Source organism: Molossus molossus, unplaced genomic scaffold (genome assembly GCF_014108415.1).
Source record: "Molossus molossus isolate mMolMol1 unplaced genomic scaffold, mMolMol1.p scaffold_m16_p_9, whole genome shotgun sequence".
NCBI classification, from domain to species: Eukaryota; Metazoa; Chordata; class Mammalia; order Chiroptera; family Molossidae; genus Molossus; species Molossus molossus.
Window position 1 is genome coordinate 72,198,208 of NW_023425403.1, and position 24,390 is coordinate 72,222,597.

The window sequence follows — 24,390 nt, forward strand, 5'->3', positions numbered from 1 at the left end:
TAATTACTTGAGCCCTTCCTGTGATGGGGAAAACACTTGTTATAAAAGCTATGTCTCTCTATAACCTGAAGTCTTAAAAACCAATAATGCCATTTGAAAATTCAGTATTTTCTTTGTCTATATGATAATCATGATAAAATAGTGGCACTTGAAAATGTCTGTTTATATTATAATAACTGAGCTACACACTTGATATCTATAATCATGGTCAGTCATAAAATCATAGCAAATTGAGATAAATTTAGTTCAGTCAAAGAGGATGCAGCTTCTTGTCACATGTTTTCCTTTGTGACTTGACTACTTTGCTCCAAGTCTCCTTTAAAAAAAAAAAAAGGAAGGAAGGAAGGGAGGGAGGGAGGGAGGGAGGAAGAAGGAAGGAAGAAAGAAAAGGAAAAAAGAAAAAAGATATTCAAAGGAGAGAGCTAATAGTGAAGCAGAAGAATTGTTCAGGACTTTACTACACTTTGCCAGTCTGTACAGTCATAAATGGTGTTAATTTTAATGGTGTTAATATTCCGTATTGTCATTTTCTAAATAGTGATAATACAAATAACTCTCAGCATTTTTTCACAGATTTCCTTCCAGAAGTACAGTAGGGTAGTCTAGACTCTTTTGTGAAATGGGGACAATACTACCTGCTGTGATATAAGAGTCCCTGGGATTGATTGATTAATGTCTGTTAGACACAATAAGACACCTGGGTTAAAGGAACTTTAGAAGTACAACACACAATAGTATTTATTGTATTTTTTAAAAACTTTGATTGGAATACAGACCTAGTATATTAAAGTTCAACATTTTAGTCTTGAAATCCTTGAGGAGGTCATTTGATCATTGCAAATACCACAGTCTGTGTCATTTATATAAAATGTAACTTAAAGAAATAGGCCTTTACAAGCTCTGTGTGAAATGTAATTTTAAAATGCTGACTGAAAACTAGAACATCATAGATGAAAACCCAATTAACAAACCAAGCTGCTTGATAATTTAAGTTATTAAATGCCATTACATGGGAATTGTTTAAATATATAAACAGAACATTAAATTTTGGAATATAAAATAATTGTATTAACTCGACATTTGTTTCTTTATAGATCTGTAATAGTATTTTAGTCTTCAGTTAGCTTGTCTAAGATGACTCAGCTTCACAAGTATTCTATGACCTATATAACAGCAGAGAACACTAAGGCAGTTTTATTACAGCCCAGATGGCATAATTCCTAAATTATATACTAATCAGGTACAACACATGTGAGAATATACTAATTCCTTGCTGTAGAAAACATGCAATGACAAAGATGAATAAGGGTTAATTACTGAGATCTAATTGGAAGCCTAATGCATATCCTGGAAGATCTGTATTGGAAGTCATAGAATTGTAAATCTAATATTTTATTAAATTCACTGAAGAAAAGAGTGATTAAAATGATCAAAACCAATAGTCTCCTACAAAAACTACAATTGATGGATAATATCATTTTCCTAATTCATAATTATGTAGATATAACTAAAAAAAAAATAAGGTAGAAGAGGTGGATCGTAAGCAGCTCTCATTATGGAAATGTTTTATATAGAGTTCTGGGCAGAAGCCTCAAGTTATGATAGTGGAAGGTTAGAAATATGACCCTTTATATTTCATTTTCTTCCTGAATATTAATAAGATCCTTAATAATAGTTCTCATTCTGGAGTTTAGCAGCTGGTATATAACAGGGCAAACAATAACCTTCAACTATTCTAGCTTTAAGAGAGAAAACTAGTATAATTGAGAATCCCAATAATTTAAATATGCCAAATAAACACCTGAACAATAGAATGCACTGAAGTCAGTAGCTCTATTTCTATATTATAGTCGACCACCTTTGAAGAGTCTAGACAGACCTCATTTGGGGGCTTTGACCTGTGGTTTGTTAATTGAAGTTTCATGGTGGTAAATTTAATCATGTGATTTTCTTTCCCCCTCCTTTATCTGTGTTCATACTAAGATTTCATTTATGAGCATTGGATAATAATGGGTTCTGACTACTGGTAAAACTACCCTTTAGCAAACAGAGATACTTCTGCTTAGTAATAATGTTAACTAATTATTGCTAAGTTATGTGTTGCGACTGCAACGTGACTTTGAAGTGACTATAGTGTGATTAGAATAAGAATGTGAGATAACTGTGATGCATATGAAGTGAACTGGAAAGTGGCTGTGCTGCTATGTTTATTGTAAATGTATCAGAATGATGGTTCCTATATTATTTTAAACAAGTTCAGAGCATAAAACAGGTGACAGTTGGAACAATGCCCTAGCTCTAATTGTAGATTTTCCTGTGAATGGCAAAATTATCATTCAGAGTTAAGGTAAAATAATCTTGTTTTGATTCACTCATATTATTGTATGAGGTAATAGTTTTCTTTTTAATTTTAGACATTTAAGCAGTCCTTTTTATTCTTAAATGTTGTATAGTCTAACCATACAAAATACTACTATTATAAGAAGGTTTTGGAGGGCTATTTAAAAACAGTATCAATCTATTGCCTTCAAGAAACCTGTTTTATATTTCACATATAAGAGATGAACCTATTTTACAGTGTACTTTAGGCACTGACTGCACTTTTGCCATGAACACTGACCTCAGGAAAAGTTTGAATTAAAAAGAACTTACATTGTCATCAATGTGGGGAAATTGTAATGTCAAGAGAGTTGGTTAAATAGTGAAATTATTTAGGCAATATCTATGTTTGGTGGATTTGCTTTGTGATATTTTTACTTCTAACTTAAGTATCTGGAAATGTGTTCATGTTGAAAAAGAAAACACTTTTATTCAAAAATAAGAGGTATCTTTGTGCATGCCATCATAGTGCAGAACTGTGAGGAGCCGTCAATACAACCACAGCTCAGTCCAGAGCAGGGGACACGGGCATGTAAAATACATGTCTTTTATCCTCCCTGTAAGTTAGACCCAGTTCTTCAATCACACAGCAAGGCCTTCTCAGACAACCTTTATAGGTCATTCAAAAAAAATTTTTTTTTTTTTTTGTTCCAAGTGAAATGTTATTATTAAAGCTTCAAACTTTACTCAGGTATCCGGCGTTGTAGGTAACAAACCCATTGTGTAAAGCGTCGTGGTTTCCTGATTTTAAAAGCTCAATCATACATAGAGATAGTCTCGTTTTCGGGCCAGTATTTAAGGAATAAAGCTTAATCCTTTCGGGAGTCATTCCATCCTGCACTTCAGTGAAAATGAGAAAACGTGTGAGTATACGCTGCGAAACGAGTCAGAGGAAGGAACTGCGCAGGGAAGGACACGTATTCCGCGTACACTTGGAATCAGCGGAAAGTGCAGAGGAAAGGAAATGCTCCACAGCTTGGGGAAGCAGCTGGACGGGACTCCTTCCAGCCTTTCGCAGGCAAAGTTTGCAGTGAAGTGAGCTGGGAGCGGGCCGTGCAGCAGCCGCGTGTCCGGGCGAGCTCGGGTTCGGGGCCCCGGGCGCGGCAGCAGAGGGGGGTGCAGACCGCCGCGGGCGTCCGAGCAGCTCCGAGGGTGAGACCGGGCGCCGCGCACCAGGCTGGCCAGGCTGCCCGCGGGGATCCCGGAGTCGGCCGCGCTCCCTTTCCCCGGCAGCTCCCGTCACCCTGAAGTTGGGGTGCTCCCATTAATTTGCTCTCCGGTCTCAAACGAGATTCAAATATTCCCTGCCCCGACCTTTCGCAACCCGCCCTCTGCGCCCTTCTGGCCACGTCCCTGCCAGCAGAAGCCTGTCGTTGCAGCACCGGGCGTGTGGTCTGCTGAACGCACTCGGGGGTCGGCGGGCGCGTCCTGCCCTCCCAAGGGCGACCCTACGCTTCGGGCCGCCGCCCCCGGGTGGACTCTTCCATCTTCGCGTGTTGGCCCCTCCGTGTGGACAGGGGAAGTGCGAAATGTGCGCCCAGAGATGAGTGCCCTTGGCGTCCCCGATCCGCCCGCCGCGGTGCCCGGTGCCCGAGGCTCCCTGGACCGGCGCCCGCACGCCCGCCGGCCTCCTGCAACGCCCCTACTCGCCCGACCGCCGGGCTCGGTCGTTCGCTGCCCCGAGCCGCCCCGAGCCGCCGCCAGCACCGCCCGCGCCCGCCTAAGGAGCGCCGGCGCTCGCCTCGCGGGCAGGACCCTGCTGGGCATGCTCAGTACGCCTCCTGGAACCCAGCTCTCTCGGGGCCAGGATCGGGGCTCCGTGTTTTTGCGGCTGCCGAGGGGGCGCTGGGGAGGGGGAGGCTGGGAGACAGTCAGCGCCTTGTTCTGCGCCCCCTCCCTCGCGTCCGGCTGCCGCACCGCAAGATGCGGGCCAATCAGTTGCCGGGGGCGGGGCTTTGTCCGTCACGCCCTCCCTCTGGGCTTATTGAGAGTTATATCAAGAAATTCAGTTCAGAGAGAGGAGAGGGAGAAGGAGAGAGGGGCAGAGGAGAAGCGAGAGAGGGAGAGCAAGCAAGACAGGAAGAAGCGCCCTAGAGTCTCTGAAACCAGAAAGAGATAACCGATTAGGAATTTTTCGGGCAGCTGTCACCCGGGAGAGCAGCCAGAGAATCACCATCACCCCAACTCTGACGTTGCCTACAAGAAGTTAGAGACTTAAGCAGTACTGACATCGGAGGGAAATGGTATGCTTGATGCTGTGGAAAATACCCCCGAGCTGAAGAAGTGCAACTGGATGTTGTGTGTGCTAAATACCAGAAGAGCCCAGACCCCGTGGGTAATAGAGACGAAATGTGGAGAGAATAACGACAAATCTGTGAATTTGTTCTCTGGAGTTGCTAATTTGCCAGCCCGAAGCAACACATTTCACAAGGAGAAAACGTTTTGCTGCTCCTGATTTCTCCCCAAACTGGTGCTACCAGATGCATGGCTTTCTATGTATTGGAACAAATCGTTCCTAACTGCAGCATACCGGGAAAGGGGAAAGGTTGAGGCAACTAACGTAAGTGTAAAGTTTCGCATGCACAATTGTAAATTCTGTGTTTAGATATGTCCTCAGTGTAGACGAGGGGTGTTTGTAATTGGGTAGACGGTTGGGGCAGAGCTCACCTACTAGGCTGTATCTGCATCCCTACCTGCATCACTCTGCCGGAACTAATCACGGGCATCAGCTACCGTGCAGCCTAATGCAGATAAGATTAGAGGCTGGGAACTGACCAGTTTTACTCAAGTGGGTAGCTGTCTGGATCCTTGCACCCATTTAAAATGCAGTTAGGGGAGCATCTAAGCAGAAGCCTTTTAACCTGCATTATTGGGTTGCAGTATTTATATGTGGCAGATGTTACTAATATAACAGAGATCAGGGTTAAGAAACTGCATTTTCCCCTCTTTTTGGCTCTGTAGAAAATATTGTGCTGTTACATGGAAATATTACTGCGTTTCACTTACATCTCGACACTCTCTTCCACCTCTAGGATAAGGAATCCTATATTATTATTTTGTAAAGTTTTAATGTGTTTGTTAATCCTACTGGGGTTAATTTGGCAGCATGGAGAAATGAGAGCAAGGTCTGGATAAGACATTTGAAGTGTTGGTGTTGTGCTTTTAGGCAATAAAGATCTGTAGTGGCCGGTGACTATTGCTGCTGATGCTGCAGCAGCATGTCCGATGCTTGTTTCCCAGTAAGATTGTATTAGAAGGCAGTTGAAAACTGGGGGAAAGAAAAAGATAGTCTTTTATAGAAAAAAGAGATGACTCAGTGTGGCAGAGAAGAAAACACTTCACAGTTGACATGTGACAAAGCAGTTAGCAGGAACCACAGCTAAATACTTAGTGTTTTTCACTTGTACCTAAAAAAAAAACTAAGGGAGGTGGGTTAGAAACCAGGAGTCAGGTAAGCCAGGGGGAGGGGAAGAGGAGAACGAGAATGCAAGAATGCATGTTTTGAATTAAACAGTGTCCTGAAAAATAGTGTGGGTGAACACAGGTAAAAATAGCAGCTGTCCTGAATTCAAAAGTAGATAATTTTATTTTCTCTGGGCAAATGCAACAAGCGGGGGATATTGAGTGTTTTTATCCACAGAGTTAACTTGCAAACAGTGGCAGAGCAAACTGCCATGTTTACTAATATGCAGTGGAAAATGTGTTGTAATATTTCGTGACTGTGTGTTTTTATTTACTGAAGAATAATATTGTCTATACAATTGTGTTGACAGTGGCTGTCTCCAAATAAGCGGTGAGATGTAATGCATCCTCCAGTCCATGCACGCTTCCTCTTGCAATCCGTGCATCATTCCTCAGTGGAAACCTTTAAACCCTAAAATTCAGGAAAAGAAAATAAATACATTATCATGGACCTGAGGGATTTTTACCTGTTGGCTGCTCTGATTGCCTGTTTAAGGCTGGATTCCGCAATAGCTCAAGAACTTATTTACACTATTAGAGAGGAATTGCCTGAAAATGTGCCCATAGGAAACATACCAAAGGATCTGAACATTTCTCACATCAATGCTGCCACAGGGACCAGTGCCAGCCTTGTCTACAGACTGGTTTCTAAAGCTGGGGATGCCCCTTTGGTGAAAGTGTCCAGTAGCACTGGGGAAATTTTCACAACCTCCAATAGAATAGACAGAGAAAAACTCTGTGCTGGAGCCTCTTATGCTGAGGAGAATGAGTGTTTCTTTGAACTTGAGGTGGTGATCCTCCCCAATGATTTTTTCAGGCTGATCAAAATAAAAATAATTGTTAAGGATACCAATGATAATGCCCCCATGTTTCCATCTCCTGTCATCAATATTTCCATTCCAGAAAACACTTTGATCAACAGCCGCTTTCCAATCCCATCAGCAACAGATCCGGACACAGGCTTCAATGGTGTACAGCACTATGAATTGTTAAATGGGCAGAGTGTTTTTGGACTGGATATTGTGGAAACTCCGGAGGGAGAAAAGTGGCCGCAATTGATTGTTCAGCAAAACTTGGACAGAGAACAGAAAGATACCTATGTGATGAAAATCAAAGTAGAGGATGGAGGCACTCCCCAGAAATCCAGCACTGCCATACTGCAGGTCACAGTAAGTGATGTAAATGACAACAGGCCAGTGTTTAAGGAGGGTCAAGTGGAGGTCCACATTCCAGAGAATGCTCCTGTCGGCACCTCTGTAATTCAGCTCCATGCCACGGATGCAGATATAGGCAGTAATGCTGAAATCCGGTACATTTTTGGTGCCCAGGTCGCCCCTGCTACCAAAAGACTCTTTGCTTTAAATAATACTACTGGGCTGATTACGGTTCAGAGGTCCCTAGATCGAGAGGAGACAGCCATTCACAAAGTGACAGTGCTGGCTAGTGATGGCAGCTCCACTCCTGCTCGAGCAACTGTTACCATCAATGTTACTGATGTCAATGATAACCCTCCTAACATAGACCTGAGGTACATTATAAGTCCCATCAATGGCACAGTGTATTTATCTGAGAAGGACCCTGTCAATACCAAGATTGCCCTAATTACAGTTTCAGATAAGGACACAGATGTGAATGGCAAAGTGATCTGTTTTATTGAAAGAGAGGTCCCATTTCATTTGAAGGCGGTATACGACAACCAATATTTGTTAGAGACCTCCTCTTTGTTGGACTATGAGGGCACCAAAGAATTCAGCTTTAAAATTGTTGCCTCTGATTCTGGGAAGCCCAGTTTAAATCAGACTGCCCTGGTAAGGGTTAAGCTTGAGGACGAAAATGACAACCCACCAATTTTCAACCAGCCTGTAATTGAGCTGTCAGTTTCTGAAAACAACCGACGAGGGTTATACTTAACAACTATTAGTGCTACAGATGAAGACAGTGGGAAAAATGCAGACATTGTTTATCAGCTTGGACCGAATGCCTCCTTCTTTGATCTGGACCGAAAGACAGGAGTTTTGACAGCCTCCAGAGTCTTTGACAGAGAGGAACAAGAGCGGTTCATTTTTACAGTGACTGCCAGGGACAATGGGACCCCTCCCCTCCAAAGCCAAGCAGCGGTGATAGTTACTGTTCTGGATGAGAATGACAATAGCCCCAAGTTTACTCATAATCATTTTCAATTTTTTGTGTCTGAGAATCTGCCAAAATATAGTACTGTGGGGGTAATCACAGTGACAGATGCAGATGCTGGCGAGAATAAAGCTGTGACTCTTTCCATCCTAAATGATAATGATAATTTTGTGTTGGATCCCTACTCTGGAGTCATAAAGTCAAATGTCTCATTTGATAGAGAGCAACAGAGTTCCTACACTTTTGATGTCAAAGCCACCGATGGAGGACAACCACCACGGTCCTCGACTGCAAAAGTAACCATCAATGTCATGGATGTCAATGACAACAGCCCAGTTGTCATTTCTCCACCTTCTAACACTTCTTTTAAGTTGGTGCCCCTCTCAGCCATTCCTGGCTCCGTGGTAGCAGAAGTTTTTGCCGTGGATATTGACACCGGGATGAACGCCGAACTGAAGTACACAATTGTGAGTGGGAACAACAAAGGCTTGTTTCGGATTGACCCAGTCACCGGTAACATTACCCTGGAAGAAAAACCGGCACCTACCGATGTGGGCTTGCACCGTTTGGTGGTCAACATAAGTGACCTGGGCTACCCTAAGTCTTTGCACACTCTTGTGCTGGTTTTTCTTTATGTTAATGACACTGCTGGAAATGCCACCTACATCTACGACTTGATTCGCAGGACTATGGAGACACCATTGGACAGGAACATAGGGGATAGCAGCCAGCCCTATCAGAATGAGGACTATCTCACCATCATGATCGCCATTGTCGCAGGTGCCATGGTGGTCATAGTCGTGATCTTCGTCACCGTGCTGGTGCGCTGTCGCCACGCATCCAGGTTCAAAGCAGCTCAGAGGAGCAAGCAAGGGGCTGAATGGATGTCCCCAAACCAGGAGAACAAACAAAATAAGAAAAAGAAAAGGAAGAAAAGGAAGTCTCCCAAGAGCTCTCTTTTAAACTTTGTGACAATTGAAGAGTCCAAACCCGATGATGCAGTTCACGAACCTATCAATGGGACCATAAGCCTGCCGGCTGAGCTGGAGGAGCAAAGTATAGGAAGATTTGACTGGGGCCCGGCACCGCCAACCACCTTCAAGCCTAACAGCCCTGACCTGGCCAAGCACTACAAATCTGCTTCTCCGCAGCCTGCTTTTCATCTTAAACCAGACACTCCAGTTTCTGTGAAAAAGCATCACGTGATTCAGGAACTCCCTTTGGACAACACCTTTGTCGGGGGTTGTGACACCCTTTCCAAACGCTCGTCCACTAGTTCAGATCACTTCAGTGCCTCAGAGTGCAGTTCCCAAGGAGGCTTCAAGACAAAGGGCCCCTTACACACCAGACAGGTAAACGAGCACTTTTACTGGTCTATAAGTACTGCATACAAGTGCCCAGTCAACCAGTATTAACGTGCCAGTGTGTCTGTTGTTTTGGTCTAACTTTAGCTTAGTTCTAAAGAGGGAAAAAAAAAAAAAAACTTGACCCCTTTTCTCTTCCTCTGGGGCTCAGTCAAGAATTTTTAGAACAGCTTTGAAATTTTCTGAGTTCTGAGAATTATTTAACTTCCCCGCTTCCTTCAAATGGCAAAAGATGAAAAGAGGAAATTATTCCAAAGTGTCCCAAGATAATGTTGGCTGAAGAAGAAAACCTGTCCTGATATGCCAAATTCTGCTCCTGGGGTTTCCAAATTGACTGCTTCAAGATTTTCACATTACCTTTTGATCTAAAAAGTCACCTTCAAATCTCAAGTTTTAAATGGCGTTTGAAGGTCTGACTGTAATTACGTTGGAGCTGTGGTTGCTAAAGGGGTTAATTTTTTTTTTTTAGTCTCTAAACAAGATAGTAGAATATTAAATGTACATCAGGTGTGAAGCACATGATTGTAGATAGATTGCAACTAAGCCATATAGGAAGTCTGCTTTTTGATTTCAGATGATTTTATTGTAATATGGTAAACTGGGTATTGAATAGAAAGATTTGCAGATTGTCCACAATGGCCAAAGTACTCTTGCAAAGGAAAAAAAAAAAAAAAAGAAGAAGGAATGCTGTCTCCCTGATCTAACTGATTTATACAGAAAAGAATGAATCCATTGTAAATATCCTCTCTTCTTAGTAATGCATAAGTGATCTGTCATAACTCATTTTAAACTGTGAAACACGCCATATGAAGAGGGATTAAGAGGCTGAGAAACTCATATTTCAACCAAATCCAGAATTAGTTTTTCCTAGGTCTAATAATTCCTTGTTAATAAAGATTTAAATGCAGCGCTGTCTAATTTATTTCACTGGTGCTTGTCTGTTGCCACGGAAGTTGAGTGTCAATAATAGCCTGTAGATGGCACTAGGGTATCATGTGCTGGCGCTGGCCAGGTGCCAATCCCGCAGTAGCAAGGATAGGGGGGAGGGAAGGATCAAGCTGGTACTACAGCCAAAGGATACTTTTTATTTAATGATAGTTGCTGTGGAGCAACTAGTATCTAAGTTCATTTGCTCGCTCTTTTGTGATTAGCTCTCACCACACCATCTTGGTAGCATTTCCCAGTCCAAGTTTTGATCTGTGTTGGTATTGAGTCCACCTTTGATGGTGGCCTATCTGAATGTGTAAGAAATAAGGAACATACAGATTTCAGAAAATCCAGTAAAGCACAATAAATTTGCAGGTACTATTTATTGACAGTCATTGATTAGTGATTGAAAAGTCAAGAGTCTTTTTCCTCCCCCCACCCACCCCCTGCTTTTTTGTGTGTGGGAGTGGGTGGGTAGAATGTTATATTGAAACTCCATTTCCTTCTCAGCTTCTAGTGTTTATTGCTCTGGAGTAACTTTAAGATTTTGTGGTTACTTATAAAAATAATTTTGATAATGAATCACATAGATACTCCCAGATCATTAAATATAATGCCTGGGCGTATACAACCAAAATGTCCATTTCTTAAAGAAAAAAAATACCTAGAGCAATTTAAAAGTATACTTAGAGCTGGAATACACAGAAAGAAAGGAACTGAAGAGTCAGCATAGAAGTTCTAGAGGATAATGTGAAGTTATTAGATAAAACTTGCAGTTGGAATGACTTATTTGCAGATTAAATTTATTCACTTTTTAAAAGAAGTTGAAGTTTTAAAATTTAGAACATTTCTGAGCTTACTAATGGCTTATAAAAGTTGGTAAACAGTTAATCATGGTAAGAAAAAGTAATTTATGAAACTAAGTGGATTTAAATATAAAGTTGCTATTTTAATGAAAAGAAAGAAAATGCCTTTTTTTATTATTGTCTTTTAATGTGAAGGTCACTCACAACATACTGATGATACTATACTAATTTGCATAATATCTTGACAAAACTAACATGATTTAAACTTTTCATACAAAACCAGAAATGTGTTTTCCAAAGAAACATACCAATATTCTTCCCATATCATCTTTCTTTTCATTCGAGTGTGGTAGTTGTTAGCATTAATATATAGACCCACTTTTTCTGATGTTGCCCCAAAAGTTGAAATTCTAGTACAGGGCCATAGATGTTAAGTGCACTTTAGCAAAGTGCGGCAAAGAGCTGTGGTGGAGGCTTAGTCAGTCATAAGAATATTTGTTTGTATGATGTCATCTTTGAAATAGGATGCTGAGTAATTCTCTAACTGGAACCAGAGAGCAATTTAGACATTCCTTGAGGCCATGTGTCACTGCGCAATTCTCCTTGTAGGCATTTTGATGTTCCTATGTAGCTATAATTCACTGTTATGATAAAGAGCTATCGTAATGGCTTTGCTTCTACCTTTTAGAAGTTATCATGTTGAAAAAGAGAAATCGTGCTGTTGGAGAAAAGGAATATCAGGAGTAAGAAGAGATGGTGGTGATAGCAATGGGTATAATTTTAGTATGAAGAGGCATCTTTTCTGTGAATAAGAACATAAATTATATGCTATTCTTTTAGGTTTTTTTTTTCTCTATATAATTGTTATCTGAAGATGTTCTATTGAAACTAAAAAGTAAAAATTCTTTTTTTTTTTTCTTAGCTCATTTACTTCATTTGGTGGCTTTTATGCTAAATGTGCTCCTGAAGCTACACAGTTTTGAAAAGTGGGAATTATTACCACAAAAGCTTTCAAAGAAATTCATAAAGTAACATATAATCTATGAAGATTTTTAGTTGAGTAGGCACAGCTTGCTGTGCACAGGAACACTTTTTCCCTTAATGCTGCTCCTCGATGCCTGGGTAATTGCAAGAGTCCTGAGTGAGGGCTACCAGATCTCCGTATCATTAACCCGTATTGTCTGTACAGTCCAAACATAACGTCTGACTTCTATACCATGAGTTTGCTTGTAGTGCATTGATTGTCATTTTGTCTTCTTTCCTCTTGCTGTTTTCCCTTGTGTGACCCTCCAGAGGTTGTGTGAAATGATGGTCAACCACATCCCTCATCCACTCTTGTCTACTAAGCTTTTCTTTTCCTTATGTATAACCAGTCTGTCACTGAAGTGTCCACAGATGATCTTTTATGAATTTTTCAAAGGACCCTTAGCATTCACAGATTGAGTGGAATTTTCTTTTTCAAAGCAAAATTGTGTCTTGATATTTATTCATAAATAAGCCAAGTTCATTGTTATAGGGTTAAGAGAATGACACTATAATTAATCAGTAGAGCTTTCAATGGGAACTTGCCTTGGTGCATTTTCTCTGAAAGAAAAAGATATTCTTGATGGATGTGACTTTTAAAATATGATATTTAGTTCTCAAATGTTAGGCTTTCTCGAAACCACCTGAGGGTTTCTTAAATTGGCTGGTTGAGCCATGCTCCCAGAGGTTCTGAATCGGTGCCCGCTGGTGTCCAGCCTGAAAATTGACATCGCTGACAAGACCCTAGGTGATGCTGATGCTGCTGGTTCAGGGAGCCCACTTTGAGAACCAGTGCCTCAGCACCCAGGCACAGGAGATGTCTGCTCCTGTCCCTTTCAGATGATCACCTCCAGAGGACCTGTTTTTCCACAGCCCAACTCAGCTCACTATTGACAGCCATTTATTGTAGCTGGAGGCTTTACAGTAAGCTGTTTATTGCCGTCTCCCAACCCAGTTGACAGCTTTAGGGAATTAATTTTCTTGGCCCCAGTGTGCTTTTTTGTGGGGGCATAAATGAAAATGTTAAAGGAAAAAAAGTGACCTGTTTACATTTGATAACTTCTTTCAGTCATGAAACAATCTGTGAGAGTTGTACTAGAATCTGGTGGGTAAACAGTCATGTTTCATTTTCTAAATGAAATGCTCCTTTTAGAGCTTAAACATCCTTACTTTACTTTTCACAATCTAGAGTATTTACTAGCATATACATTTGTGTGCATATTGAAGAAATTATACATTGAAAAGATGTATGCATGCTGTACTCAAGTGTTTACATGTACTTCTGCAGTATAAAGGGAATTGCTTCTATTCCCAATCATTTAGAGATACTATATTACATTTATGATTACTTTTCATTTCTGAGTAATCCCGCTACAACCACTACCAAAGTGCTGTTCTGTCATGTAAAATGCGCAAGACAGTCGTAGAATTGCTGTTTTAGAAGTGTGAGAAAAAAAATGCAGTGGAAACTGAAGGGAGGGAGATGTTAACTAATGTGAGGCTAGCAAAAACTTTAAGATATTTTAAACTACAAAATGTTGTGGTATATTGTGACGGTTGAACACAGGTGACATTTGGAGAAAAATTCTTCCCCCAAATGCAAATTACATTTAAAATGTTACCAGTTATGATTTTTCTTTTTATTTTTTTTTCCTTTTGGCTGAGTCCTCTAGGATGATGAAATTTGTGAGTGAGATAGAGCACACCCAGACCCCTTATGTAATGATTTAGGAATTTGAAACACAGATGGGTCATCCATTTGAACTGGCTACCTTTCTTCTGGGGTTTGTGAGACAGATCTTTTATATATTTTGTGCAATGATACATCTAAGCTGTAAAATATAAAGTATATTTTAGCATTGATTGCTAATAACCTTAGGGAAGGTAAAATAAAAAGTTGCCACTGTATTAAGCATAACAATATCTACAGATTCCTGAGCATTTATTAACGTACAGAAAATAAATATCTGTAGTCAAAATAGTCTATTACCTTATTTTCTAAACTTTGTTACAATTAATTCCATATATAAAAACACTGTAAATTGATGTTCCCCGAGTTTCAGATGAGTCATCCTTATGGTGTCACAGAGCACGGTTTAGCATCATTATAATCACCTTGTAAATGTTGTACTTGAAATAATATGTTATATTCTTAGGATATATGCACAGTGTTATTAGTTAAATATTCAGCTTCTTATAATAGCACACATTAAATTAAAATTAAAACAGATAGAATTTAGTTTTAATGCAAAACCTCACACTAAAATCAGATTTCTTCATAACCAATTGTAGATTATTTTGACTCTTGAAGTTTTATTTTCCTATTGAATGTCTACAGAATAACTGAAAATATTATAAAAGGCATCTTAATGAATTCTTTTTATAGTACATTATTTTATCGGATAGCACTGAGGTATTAAAGTGACACCTTTAAATCATATTTTCTCGTAAGTTCTGTGTCCACAAGTATTTTTATTTTATGATTAAATGTTTTGACTTGTACATTTTTTGGTTGGGAGGAATGCAGAAATCTACCATATGCTACAAGCTACAGTGGTTGTATTGGCCTACTAGTACCAGAGTGGATGTTTGCAGGTGAATGGCCACCTCAGCTATATAGATCTTTTTTAGTAATTTCTCAGTTTGACTTTTTCAGAGTTGAACTCTCAGCTTACATATAGTTTAAAAAGATAAAGCAAAACTGAGCCATGGATTGTTTATACTTTTCTTAAAATCTTGGAGTAAGCTTTCCCTGAATTTAATATGGTATTTTCTGGAAAGGGATCCTTTATTAAAACTATAAATTAATCTCTTAAAAATATTAACAAATTAGTTAATATCTTACATATTTCACATAGTTGGAAACTAAGTGAGAATGATGTAATATAGATTTTTAAGTTTTGGATTTCTTGATTGTTGGATTTATGTTTATTATGCTTTCCAGAATTTGTTACATATCAGGGTCTTAAAATGTATATCGAGTTTGTTGAAATCTGACTCTAATCACAGGCCAGATATTAGTGAGAATTTGTGAATGTAAGTCAGCGACAGGCTGACTAAAGTTTTCAGTATCTGAAGGCATATGGGAGTCAGCCCCTCAATAAGTAGTCATGCTATGACCCTCTTAACAATCAGGACCCCCAAAGCTGCATCAGACCACAGAAGCAAATCTAAATGTAGAAATATACTTCCTCATGTACAAAAGGAGATGTAAGGAGATGTACTTTGCTGTTTAAGATTTCATCAGTTTCAGAAAGCCGCTAAATCTGTCAAATACTTCATTTGGAAAGGAACACATGCTTTTTTGCCTTTGTTTGATACAAACCTACTGGGCTGTCAGTCATCAGAAATATAGAATGAGATACATTACCATGATTGACAGTATATATATATTTTTTTTTTCCCTAAATCAAGATTCATTAAAATGTGAAATTCCTAAATCGATGGCAGGAAGAAACTGGGAAAACAACCCATATGTAATGTCTCTCACTCATGTTTTCATCCTATAGATAATTTGTCTCCTATAGACAAGGCTGGTGGCAGAATATAGTGGAATTTTCTGAGCCATAGTATATAACTTTGGGACATTCAGAACCAGAAGTCATTCACTAGGGATCTGTATTCACTTGCTTATTCATTATTTAAATGGCATACGGAAATATTTCCCCCCAATCTTTAACACTCGGATTGATTACAGAGCCATAAGCACATATCACAGTTTAACTGAGGGACTTGGGGTCCCCTGTACAGCTGGGAGTGGTATAGGTATAAGCACAGGCAAGATCTTTGAGGCATATTTGATTGATTCTTTCTAGTCATATTACATTAATTATTCTGGAATTCTTTGAGAAAATATGTGAAATTAACTTGTGCTTTATTGAAAGGAGTCTACTATAGCCTTACCACTCATGGATTTATGTAGATTTGTAATTATGTGGGCCTCAAGAAAAAGCAGAAATATGGTCAGTTTCAGCACGTCTGTATATCTTATTTTTTAACGTTCTTCCACAGTTTGTCTCTCTATCTGACCATCTCTACATGTGCATATTACACTGCTTTGTTACTCTCCAGTCTGTGGCCTTTTTCAGTCTGTTAGCAGTTGATTAAGAAATACTCTAATCCCTTCCAGGATATTGAGAAACTAATGGATTGCAGAGTATTTGGGTCTTTAAGCTTCAATTGTAACTGGTATGAAGAATTGTCATTGAGCTGATATTTGCATATATCTCTCCCAGTGCTAGTTACTTTGCCTCCTTTTTTTGTCCTCTTAATCTCCAGCTTTCATTCGAAGGATATTTTAGTTGGAAATAAGCGTGCCTGTGATAGGAATTTGGGATTCACCTCTAAATGAATGCCATCACAGACAGCGAAGTTCTGGCACATTTTGCATAGATCTGTATGAGCACAGTGAACCCTTCATAAGCTCTTACATTGCAGGAAATCGGTGCTGAAAATTAAGTGGGGTTTTAAAGATTTGCAAAGTAGAGAGCTTTGTATAAAGCTGGTATTGCAGGTGTCTATTAAATATGAAGTAAAAGCTTTGTAATACAACTAGCTAACACATTTCCCTCCACATTAGAGTGATTTATAGCCTAGGGAATTAGTCTTGCCTATTTTCTCCAAATACAGAAACACTGGATGTGTCTGAAAGAATAAAAGTCTAAATGCATGACTTAGAATGAACAGAGTTGCTCTGTGATGGTTCTAGTCATTCAAGGTAGACAATGCAGATCCTCTCCTCCTTACCTGTGGCACCCGGATGTCATAGTCTGGTCTTCACCTCTCCTAAGAAGAAACTCTTAGTCGCATGTGTAGATGCTCCACTAACTGTAAATCAGATTGAAAACTTCAGTCTATAAAGCTGTAGCGTTACCATAATAAAGAGGATGGGCTACAACCTGAGTGCTTTGATCCTCATAGGAATTGCTTTGAATCATTTCTCAGACTCTATTTTTAGAATTCGTCTTTGCTCCATTTGTAAATAGAGTGTATTTGTAGTCCAGCATTTCATTCCAGACTTACATGGGTCTCAATATATTTACCCTTATGACAGTGTAGTAAAATGCCTTGCATTTCTTAAATACTTAATGTCTTTGGCCCTGGTAGATATAAATGGGTGGAAATAGCCATGCATATTTTTAAATGATTTTACAATTCATCTATTTTTGCTTACTAGAAAAAATATGTAATCCCTGTGCGGTCCTCAGTAGATACAGTGGACTTGCTGAGAATCATCATAGATGATTGATTTTTAAAACAAAACAGTTTTTTGTGCAAGACAATAGGAACCACAATTCAGTGAATGAGGTTTTTTTCTCTCATTAAACAAACCTCAATGAGGAGAAGAATGGAAACACAGAAGGATATATAAAATGAAGCTGTATCTTTTATAGGAAGAAAATGCCTTCTGCTGACAGTAGTTTCACGGCAGATCTTTTCTTGAGAGGAAAAAAAAATACTGGTGCTTTTTTGGATTCGGAGGATGCAACCAATCTGTGCCTCTGTGTGATAGCAGCTGCATGCTGAGGACTTTCAAATACACAGCTACACAGGATTCTGCAGGAAACTTCTTGTAGAAGGTGCAAGTGACAAATGGAGACAAACTGGAGTGAGTTCTGAGTTGCGAGTTGATGCCCTCCTGTGTCATATATTCATGTCATTGAACCAATTTTCACATTGGAAGCCTAGAATCACAATAGTCTTTTCTCAGTTTGTCAGCTGTGAACACACCTGATTGACAACTTTTCTCAGTTCCATTTCTTATCATTCACTAGGTGGATTTTTTCATTTATATTTCTTTTTTTAACCTTTTTTTTTCTTTATTGCTTTTAGAGAGAGAGGAAGGGAGAGAGAGAGAAATATCAATGAAAGAGAACATCGAATGGCTGCCTCCCGCATGCCCCCCACTAGAGATTTGGCCCACAACCTGGGCATGTGCCCTGACCGGGAATGAAATCAGGGACCTCTTGGTGCATGGTCAACACTCAACCACTGAGCCACAACGGCTGGGCTAATTTAAATTTCTTAATATACAACTGCTTTCTTAGTTTATTGATAGATTTTAAAAATTTATTGATTTTTGAAAGAGAGAGAGAGAGCACCACTATCAATCTGTTATTCCACTTATTTATGCATTCATTGATGGATTCTTGTATGTGTCCTGACTGGGGATCAAACCTGCAACCTAGGCATATGGAGACAACACCCTAACCAAATGAGCTACCGAGCCAGACTCTTGACAGATTTTTAGACAACACAAAATTATTTGTGCATATATTTTCTTACAAAAATATCTTGCTCAAGACCATCTATAAAGTTTCAAATAAAACGCTCACAATGTGTTATTTCTTCCTAGAAATAGAAAATCTGTCTCTCTTTTTTTGTTACAATTATTACATTTGGTTCTACTTACTGGTACCATTTTCAAAGTTAAGAAATACTGTTAAGTTTAGCTATATAGATTAATAATGTTTTAATGTAGTCCCAGTCCATCCAAACTTCCAACATAAACAAGATGTTAGAATTTTTATGAAAATAAATTTTTTTTTGCAGGAAAATTGAAACGAGTATCAAAATTACATTGAACTGTAGTAAAAACAGACACAGTCTTTAGGATATGTGAGTTTGACATAAATTCATTTTTGTTTTTGGTCTTGACAGCAAAATCTCTTGCCAGGCAGTGTCAGCAAACCACATATGTTGAATTCATTGATAGATTTTTTTCAAAATGTTAATATTCAAGCAAAATCATTTTGATACCTAAAGTCCTGTTTTAGACCCTTAAATTCTGCTTCAGCTAAGGATTATTGACTTCTGGATGATACTAGGAGCAATAATCCTCAGGGATTAAACTATTCCCGCGAGACCATCCACTCCAGCCCACACAGAGTCAACCCCTCAGCGAATATCCAGGATTCTTCAAGACATGGCCCAGGCTCCTCGTAATCTTCCAGTCTTAAATGGCAGCTCAGTCCAGTCAAATACTGGCATATCATAACATAAAGCTTAATAATTAAGGAGAATGTAAGAAAGCTCCTCAAAGTAAGAGGCTGTGTCTTACTTATAGTATTTCCAAGACTAAACCTCCAACATAGCCTAGAAGAGTAAACTTACTAGGCGATCAATAAATGTTGACTTAACCTGAGGGATCAGCTGATGCTGGAATTATGCATTATATATGTATGATATTTCCATTAATTTAATCTCTATAATAACCGTAGAAAGACAAAATTACCATTCTTAATCAACTTCTGTAGAAATTGGGATTCAGAAAATGTTTTCTTTTCAAGTCACATGACTAAAGCCAGTGGCTTTAATTTTCAGTCTGGAACCTTGTGTCTACACTTGATATATGATATATATGATATGTCTTACCATATGTGGCCAGTTTTTACATGTAAGATATTCTTCTTAGGCCAGATATAAGTCTGAACTATTTTCACTTTTAGGCACATTATTTGTGTTGGAGAAGACGTCAGCCCATTTATTAAAAATAGAAAAGTGTTCTTCACATGTTGCTCCCATAGTACACTAACTCTAGAGCATAAGATTACGTGCGAGTACGGTAAGCATAGGACACGCAATGCTGTTCTGGTGGTATTGCTGTGGCAGAGGCCAAAATGTACCAAGTACATATGGACAGAGTTCCGAATGCCTGATTTCAGTTGTCCCGATTTTCCTCTATAGCAGATGATGACAAAAGTTCTAATGAGCTTTAGGAATTGTGTGTGTGTGTATGGCTCGGGGGGAGGGGCAGGTCCCCATGCTCTGCAGCCTAAGAAATTATGATCCCCTGGCATCCCTCCTTCCGTGTTTCTGGAGGTCCAGTGAAGACCTACCTAATGTAAACTAGTCCTATCGATGAGGATAGGCATTCTTAGACTCCGCATTTTGCCATTTTGATATTTTTACACAGTAACATATAATTAACATTTTTATATCATTTATCAGTGTCTTGACGAATGATTTCTGCATATAGATCAGAGAGAGAGTAGCAGAGAAAGAGAGAGAGTAGCAGAGAATTAGAAGACTATTAATTCCAATGTGCATAAATACACCCTTTTTTCACTTAATCGGAGATGTCTGTGGTTCCGATTTTCTACCTCATTTTTTGTACACCACTACTATGTCTGCCCATCATAACATCTTTCTTCATACTAGGACATAATAGGCAGGGAAACAGGAGCTAAATACACAGCATCGGATTTCTTCTCTTCCAAGCTTCTTCATCCAAAAATTTTACTTAAACCTTTGGTACTTAGATTATTGAGTGATTGCTTTAAACATAATGGTCAATATATTTACTTTGATATCTGCTTAATAGAAAGAAGTGTTTTGGAGGAGAAAACAAAAAGCATCCCATTAAAATTCCCTTAATAGACTTTTGAGCCATCCAGACAACACCCTAGAATCACGTACTAGTTCTATAAAAAGAAGCAAAATAATAATTGAATAGTGACTAAAGCAGTGTCTAGCTACTGTATTAATTTTAGAAAGCTAAATTTAGTGTCTAATAGAACTCATAGTAATAGTTTTTCAAGACTCAAATAGACCTTTGAGATTATTTGGCCTATTTCATTCCTTTTCTAGATGAAAAAAAAAAAAAATGGGACTATAAAAAGCAGTTTGATATTTGAAGTAAAAAAAAATAATAATGACTTAATGGACTGCTACTTAAAAACCGTGTGACATTAGGCTCATTATTTCAATGCACTGGTCCTTGCTTTTCCAGTCTGTAAAATGGATGTAATCATGCCTAACCCATAAGGTTGTTGTGTGACCAAGTGAACAGGTGCACGAAGACATGTGGACGTCTGACTCATGATAGGCAGACACTCAAAAAACAAAAACAAAAAAAAAAAACACCTGTTTTTTTCACCCCTTTTATCCAAGGATGCCAGCTTACCATGGACAGAGGTGCCCTATTTCATTTATTGCATGCTCTCCTAGTTTGGTGGTTTTCTGGAATCTGTGTTTTATTATATCTTCTTTAGTAAGCAAGATATCTGTTAATCTGCTTTGGGTTTAAAACACTGTTTATTGGTTATTTAGAATTTCTGAAAAGTTGATCTTGGTAACAGTGTCAGTACATAGCTCATAAGATTATATATATATATATCATATATATATGATATATAAGATTATATGCACATAATATGTATGTATAATCTTAGTCCTCATTGTTTCACATTTGTATAAGTGCCTTATCTTGTATTTTGAGTATTTCACCGTGTTCATTTGCATGTTGTGTTTTACAATTATTCTGTTTCTTTTAGTATTTGTTATTAATGTACTGCCTCATGGATTACCCATAGGGACTCCACCCATCTGGGGATTTTCACCTTATACATCACTCCTATTACAGAACAACAGATAAGAGCGTGAATCTGTTCCACAGCCGTAGTTAACACAGCTGGAGCCACTTGAAACCTGCTGGCTTTTGCTTCCAATTATTCCATAGAGTAGAAAGCATCGCTGTTGAAGTAATGGCATCCATGGTGCAATCAAACGAGTCACAATGCCTCGGAGTATTTGGATCATATTTCAGGGATTCATCAAATTTATGCCAAAAGCATAATGACCAACGTTTTTTGTTTTACTTTTCTTCATATTATAAAATAACGTATGTTCATTTATAAGTTTTTTATGTTTGAATATGCAAGTTTATAATGTTTGAGTATGTGGGTGACAAAACATAAATGAGACCCCCCAAAAATTATAATATAAAACAATATAACAGTACCTGACAAAAACGTCTTTGTGCCCTGGGGCCAAAATCATTGCTTTATGTAGGAATAGCTGAAATCATCCAGATAAAGTTAATGATTTGGATTTGGAATAAAATGTAATGGGGATTTGTTAGTAACTTTATCAACCAAATGTGAAGTGGGTGTAGTCAAATTTCAGTTGGTCTCATTGTGACTGAGATGGTAGAAATTAAAATTTTAATTTCTTATTGACCCTCACAACACTCTCAGTGTGATTTAATTATTTTAGGATCAGCCTTTTTGTCTAGTTCTAATTTCATATATACACAGTGGATCAGTAAGAAGGACTTTAAAATAAAACAATGACAAGAAAACTCTTTGTGCTTGGAAAGACTTAAGCAGAGAAAACATGGCAAGTGGCGTGACTTCTTTCAAACTACTGCTTGTTTGACACTGTTGTGATATCCATCTTACAGCATTGAGATACTGAACAGGGTAGGTACACAGTGTAGACAGACCTTGTGGAGTTGTGAAGGTTATACAATGACCTAGGGTAGATGTTCAGTAAATTTGACCTAATCCCACAAGAGGGGCAAAACTTGGAGATGTTCAGGCAAATGAGGGTGTTAAATGAATTTTAAATGGCAATAATTAGGTTTTAAGGATTTGGATTTATTGTTTTATTTGAAATACTTTGCATTCTCATGGCATGGAATACATATACGTGTGTGTGTGTGTGTGTGTGTGTGTGTGTGTGTGTGTGTGTAAATGTAGATTAAGATAAGCACTATTTTATGTTGTTCATATCAATGATATCTTCTATTAACTCTTAGAATGCAGGGGTAATTGTGCATCCCAGGAAGTTTATGTAAATTCCAGTTCACACAATGACCAAATCCTTATTACATGAAGAGAATTCTATTTCTTGCAGTGTACCTTTCAAACCTCGATTTTCTCCTTTAGCAATGTACAGGACACTACTGTCTGCTGAACTTCTGTCTTATTTGGGCTCTTATCTTAGTTGGGCTCAAGCCTGACAACTATTCAGCCCTATCACTAGACTACTGAACTAGATTATATTATCCTTAATTTATACTAAAATGTATTCCATAATTATATCCTATAGTTCTAAATGTGCATTCTTTTTAAAATGTTCTAATATATAATTGTGAAGATTTTTGCTGCCAAAGAACTGTGATATGATCCACTGATATATTTTCAAATTAATCTTTTATTTGTTATTAATTCTATTATTCAACAGACATCTATTGAGTAACTGCTGTGATCTAGAAACAGTGATAGAAAACGGAAATTTAAAAAAATGAATAACACACCTATGGTTTAAAAGAATCCAGTGGATTTTAAACACAATACTTTTTTCTACCTTGGAATTCCCTCATTTACTAGATAGATAGATGATAGATAGATAGATAGATAGATAGATAGATAGATAGATAGATAGATAGATGATAGATAGATGATGGATGGATGGATGGATAGATGATAGATAGATAGATAGATAGATAGATAGATAGATAGATAGATAGATAGATAGATGATAGATAGATAGATAGATAGATCTACCTATCTATATAGAGAGAGTTCTCTCTTCGTTTTAACTTGATGTCTTCATTTTCCAAAAATATATCTTTTTAAGTCTCTCCTTTTTTTAACTAGTGCTGAGGACTTGGTTTTTCAGTAGAATAATAAAATTCTAAGATCTATTACTCTAATTATAAGAATGCCAAGTTTAAATTTATCCTTTGGTTAATTTAGAGGGAAATATACTTTTTCATACTTAAAATCACACTTCTTCTACAGGCCAAGGTGTTAATAAAATATAAATTGTAGTTCCTAGTAAAATTTCATTTTTGAAACTATATGAGATTAGCATATTTGCTATATTAAAAATCAGTTTTAAAACATGGCACACAATTGATAACATTGAGTAATAACCCAAGTTAAAAGACAGTGTTCTCTAAAAGTGGAGTTTCACTTATATAGAGATCCTTTAAAAAGGTATTTTGAGTCATGATATTCTGCAAAAGAATGTTCAGCCTTCACCCTTTGAAAAGACATAACCTTAACATAGACATGGAACATAGATGTTAAACTCTGGCTAGAATAAATGTTTGATTTAATTGGCTTTTACTTCCAGATGGTGCTGGTTTGGGCAAGTCCATTTTCTCATGAATATTTATCAAACTAGTTCAAGGAATCAATATAATGACATAAACAATGAAAATAAAGACCTTTGTTATATATAATTTTTTCTTAAACCAAAAAATTTTTATATCCTCAAAATTTGGTTTCTTTTAATCACAGCAGAAAATGTTATAATTGGGCTTACATTTCAGGCAAGACAGACTATGTTATTTTTAACATAATCGTATCTAAAATACCAATAATTTATATATGCGTGTTTATGTGAACATGTCGTTTCAAAATTTCTACATAATACTGAAGGGAAAATCTTTGTATTTTTGAAAAATAATGCATTTAATGACAAATGCATGTTTTTGTACAAAATTATTTTTAAGACACATTTTTTACTGCCAGAAAATGTACTATTTTAATTGCAGTTAGGCTTCA

General features: G+C 38.0%; 1 protein-coding gene across 1 annotated transcript in view; it reads left to right on the forward strand.

The window, feature by feature from the left end:
* Positions 1-4,386: 4,386 nt before the first annotated feature.
* The window catches only part of PCDH9 (protocadherin 9), an 894,020-nt gene continuing 874,016 nt past the window's right edge, over positions 4,387-24,390 (forward strand). Inside the window, exons 1-2 of the mRNA XM_036250264.1 lie at positions 4,387-4,939; positions 6,153-9,323. Of these exons, the coding sequence (XP_036106157.1) occupies positions 6,288-9,323 (3,036 nt within the window). The 5' untranslated portion in view covers positions 4,387-4,939; positions 6,153-6,287. The remainder of the gene's footprint in view (positions 4,940-6,152; positions 9,324-24,390) is intronic.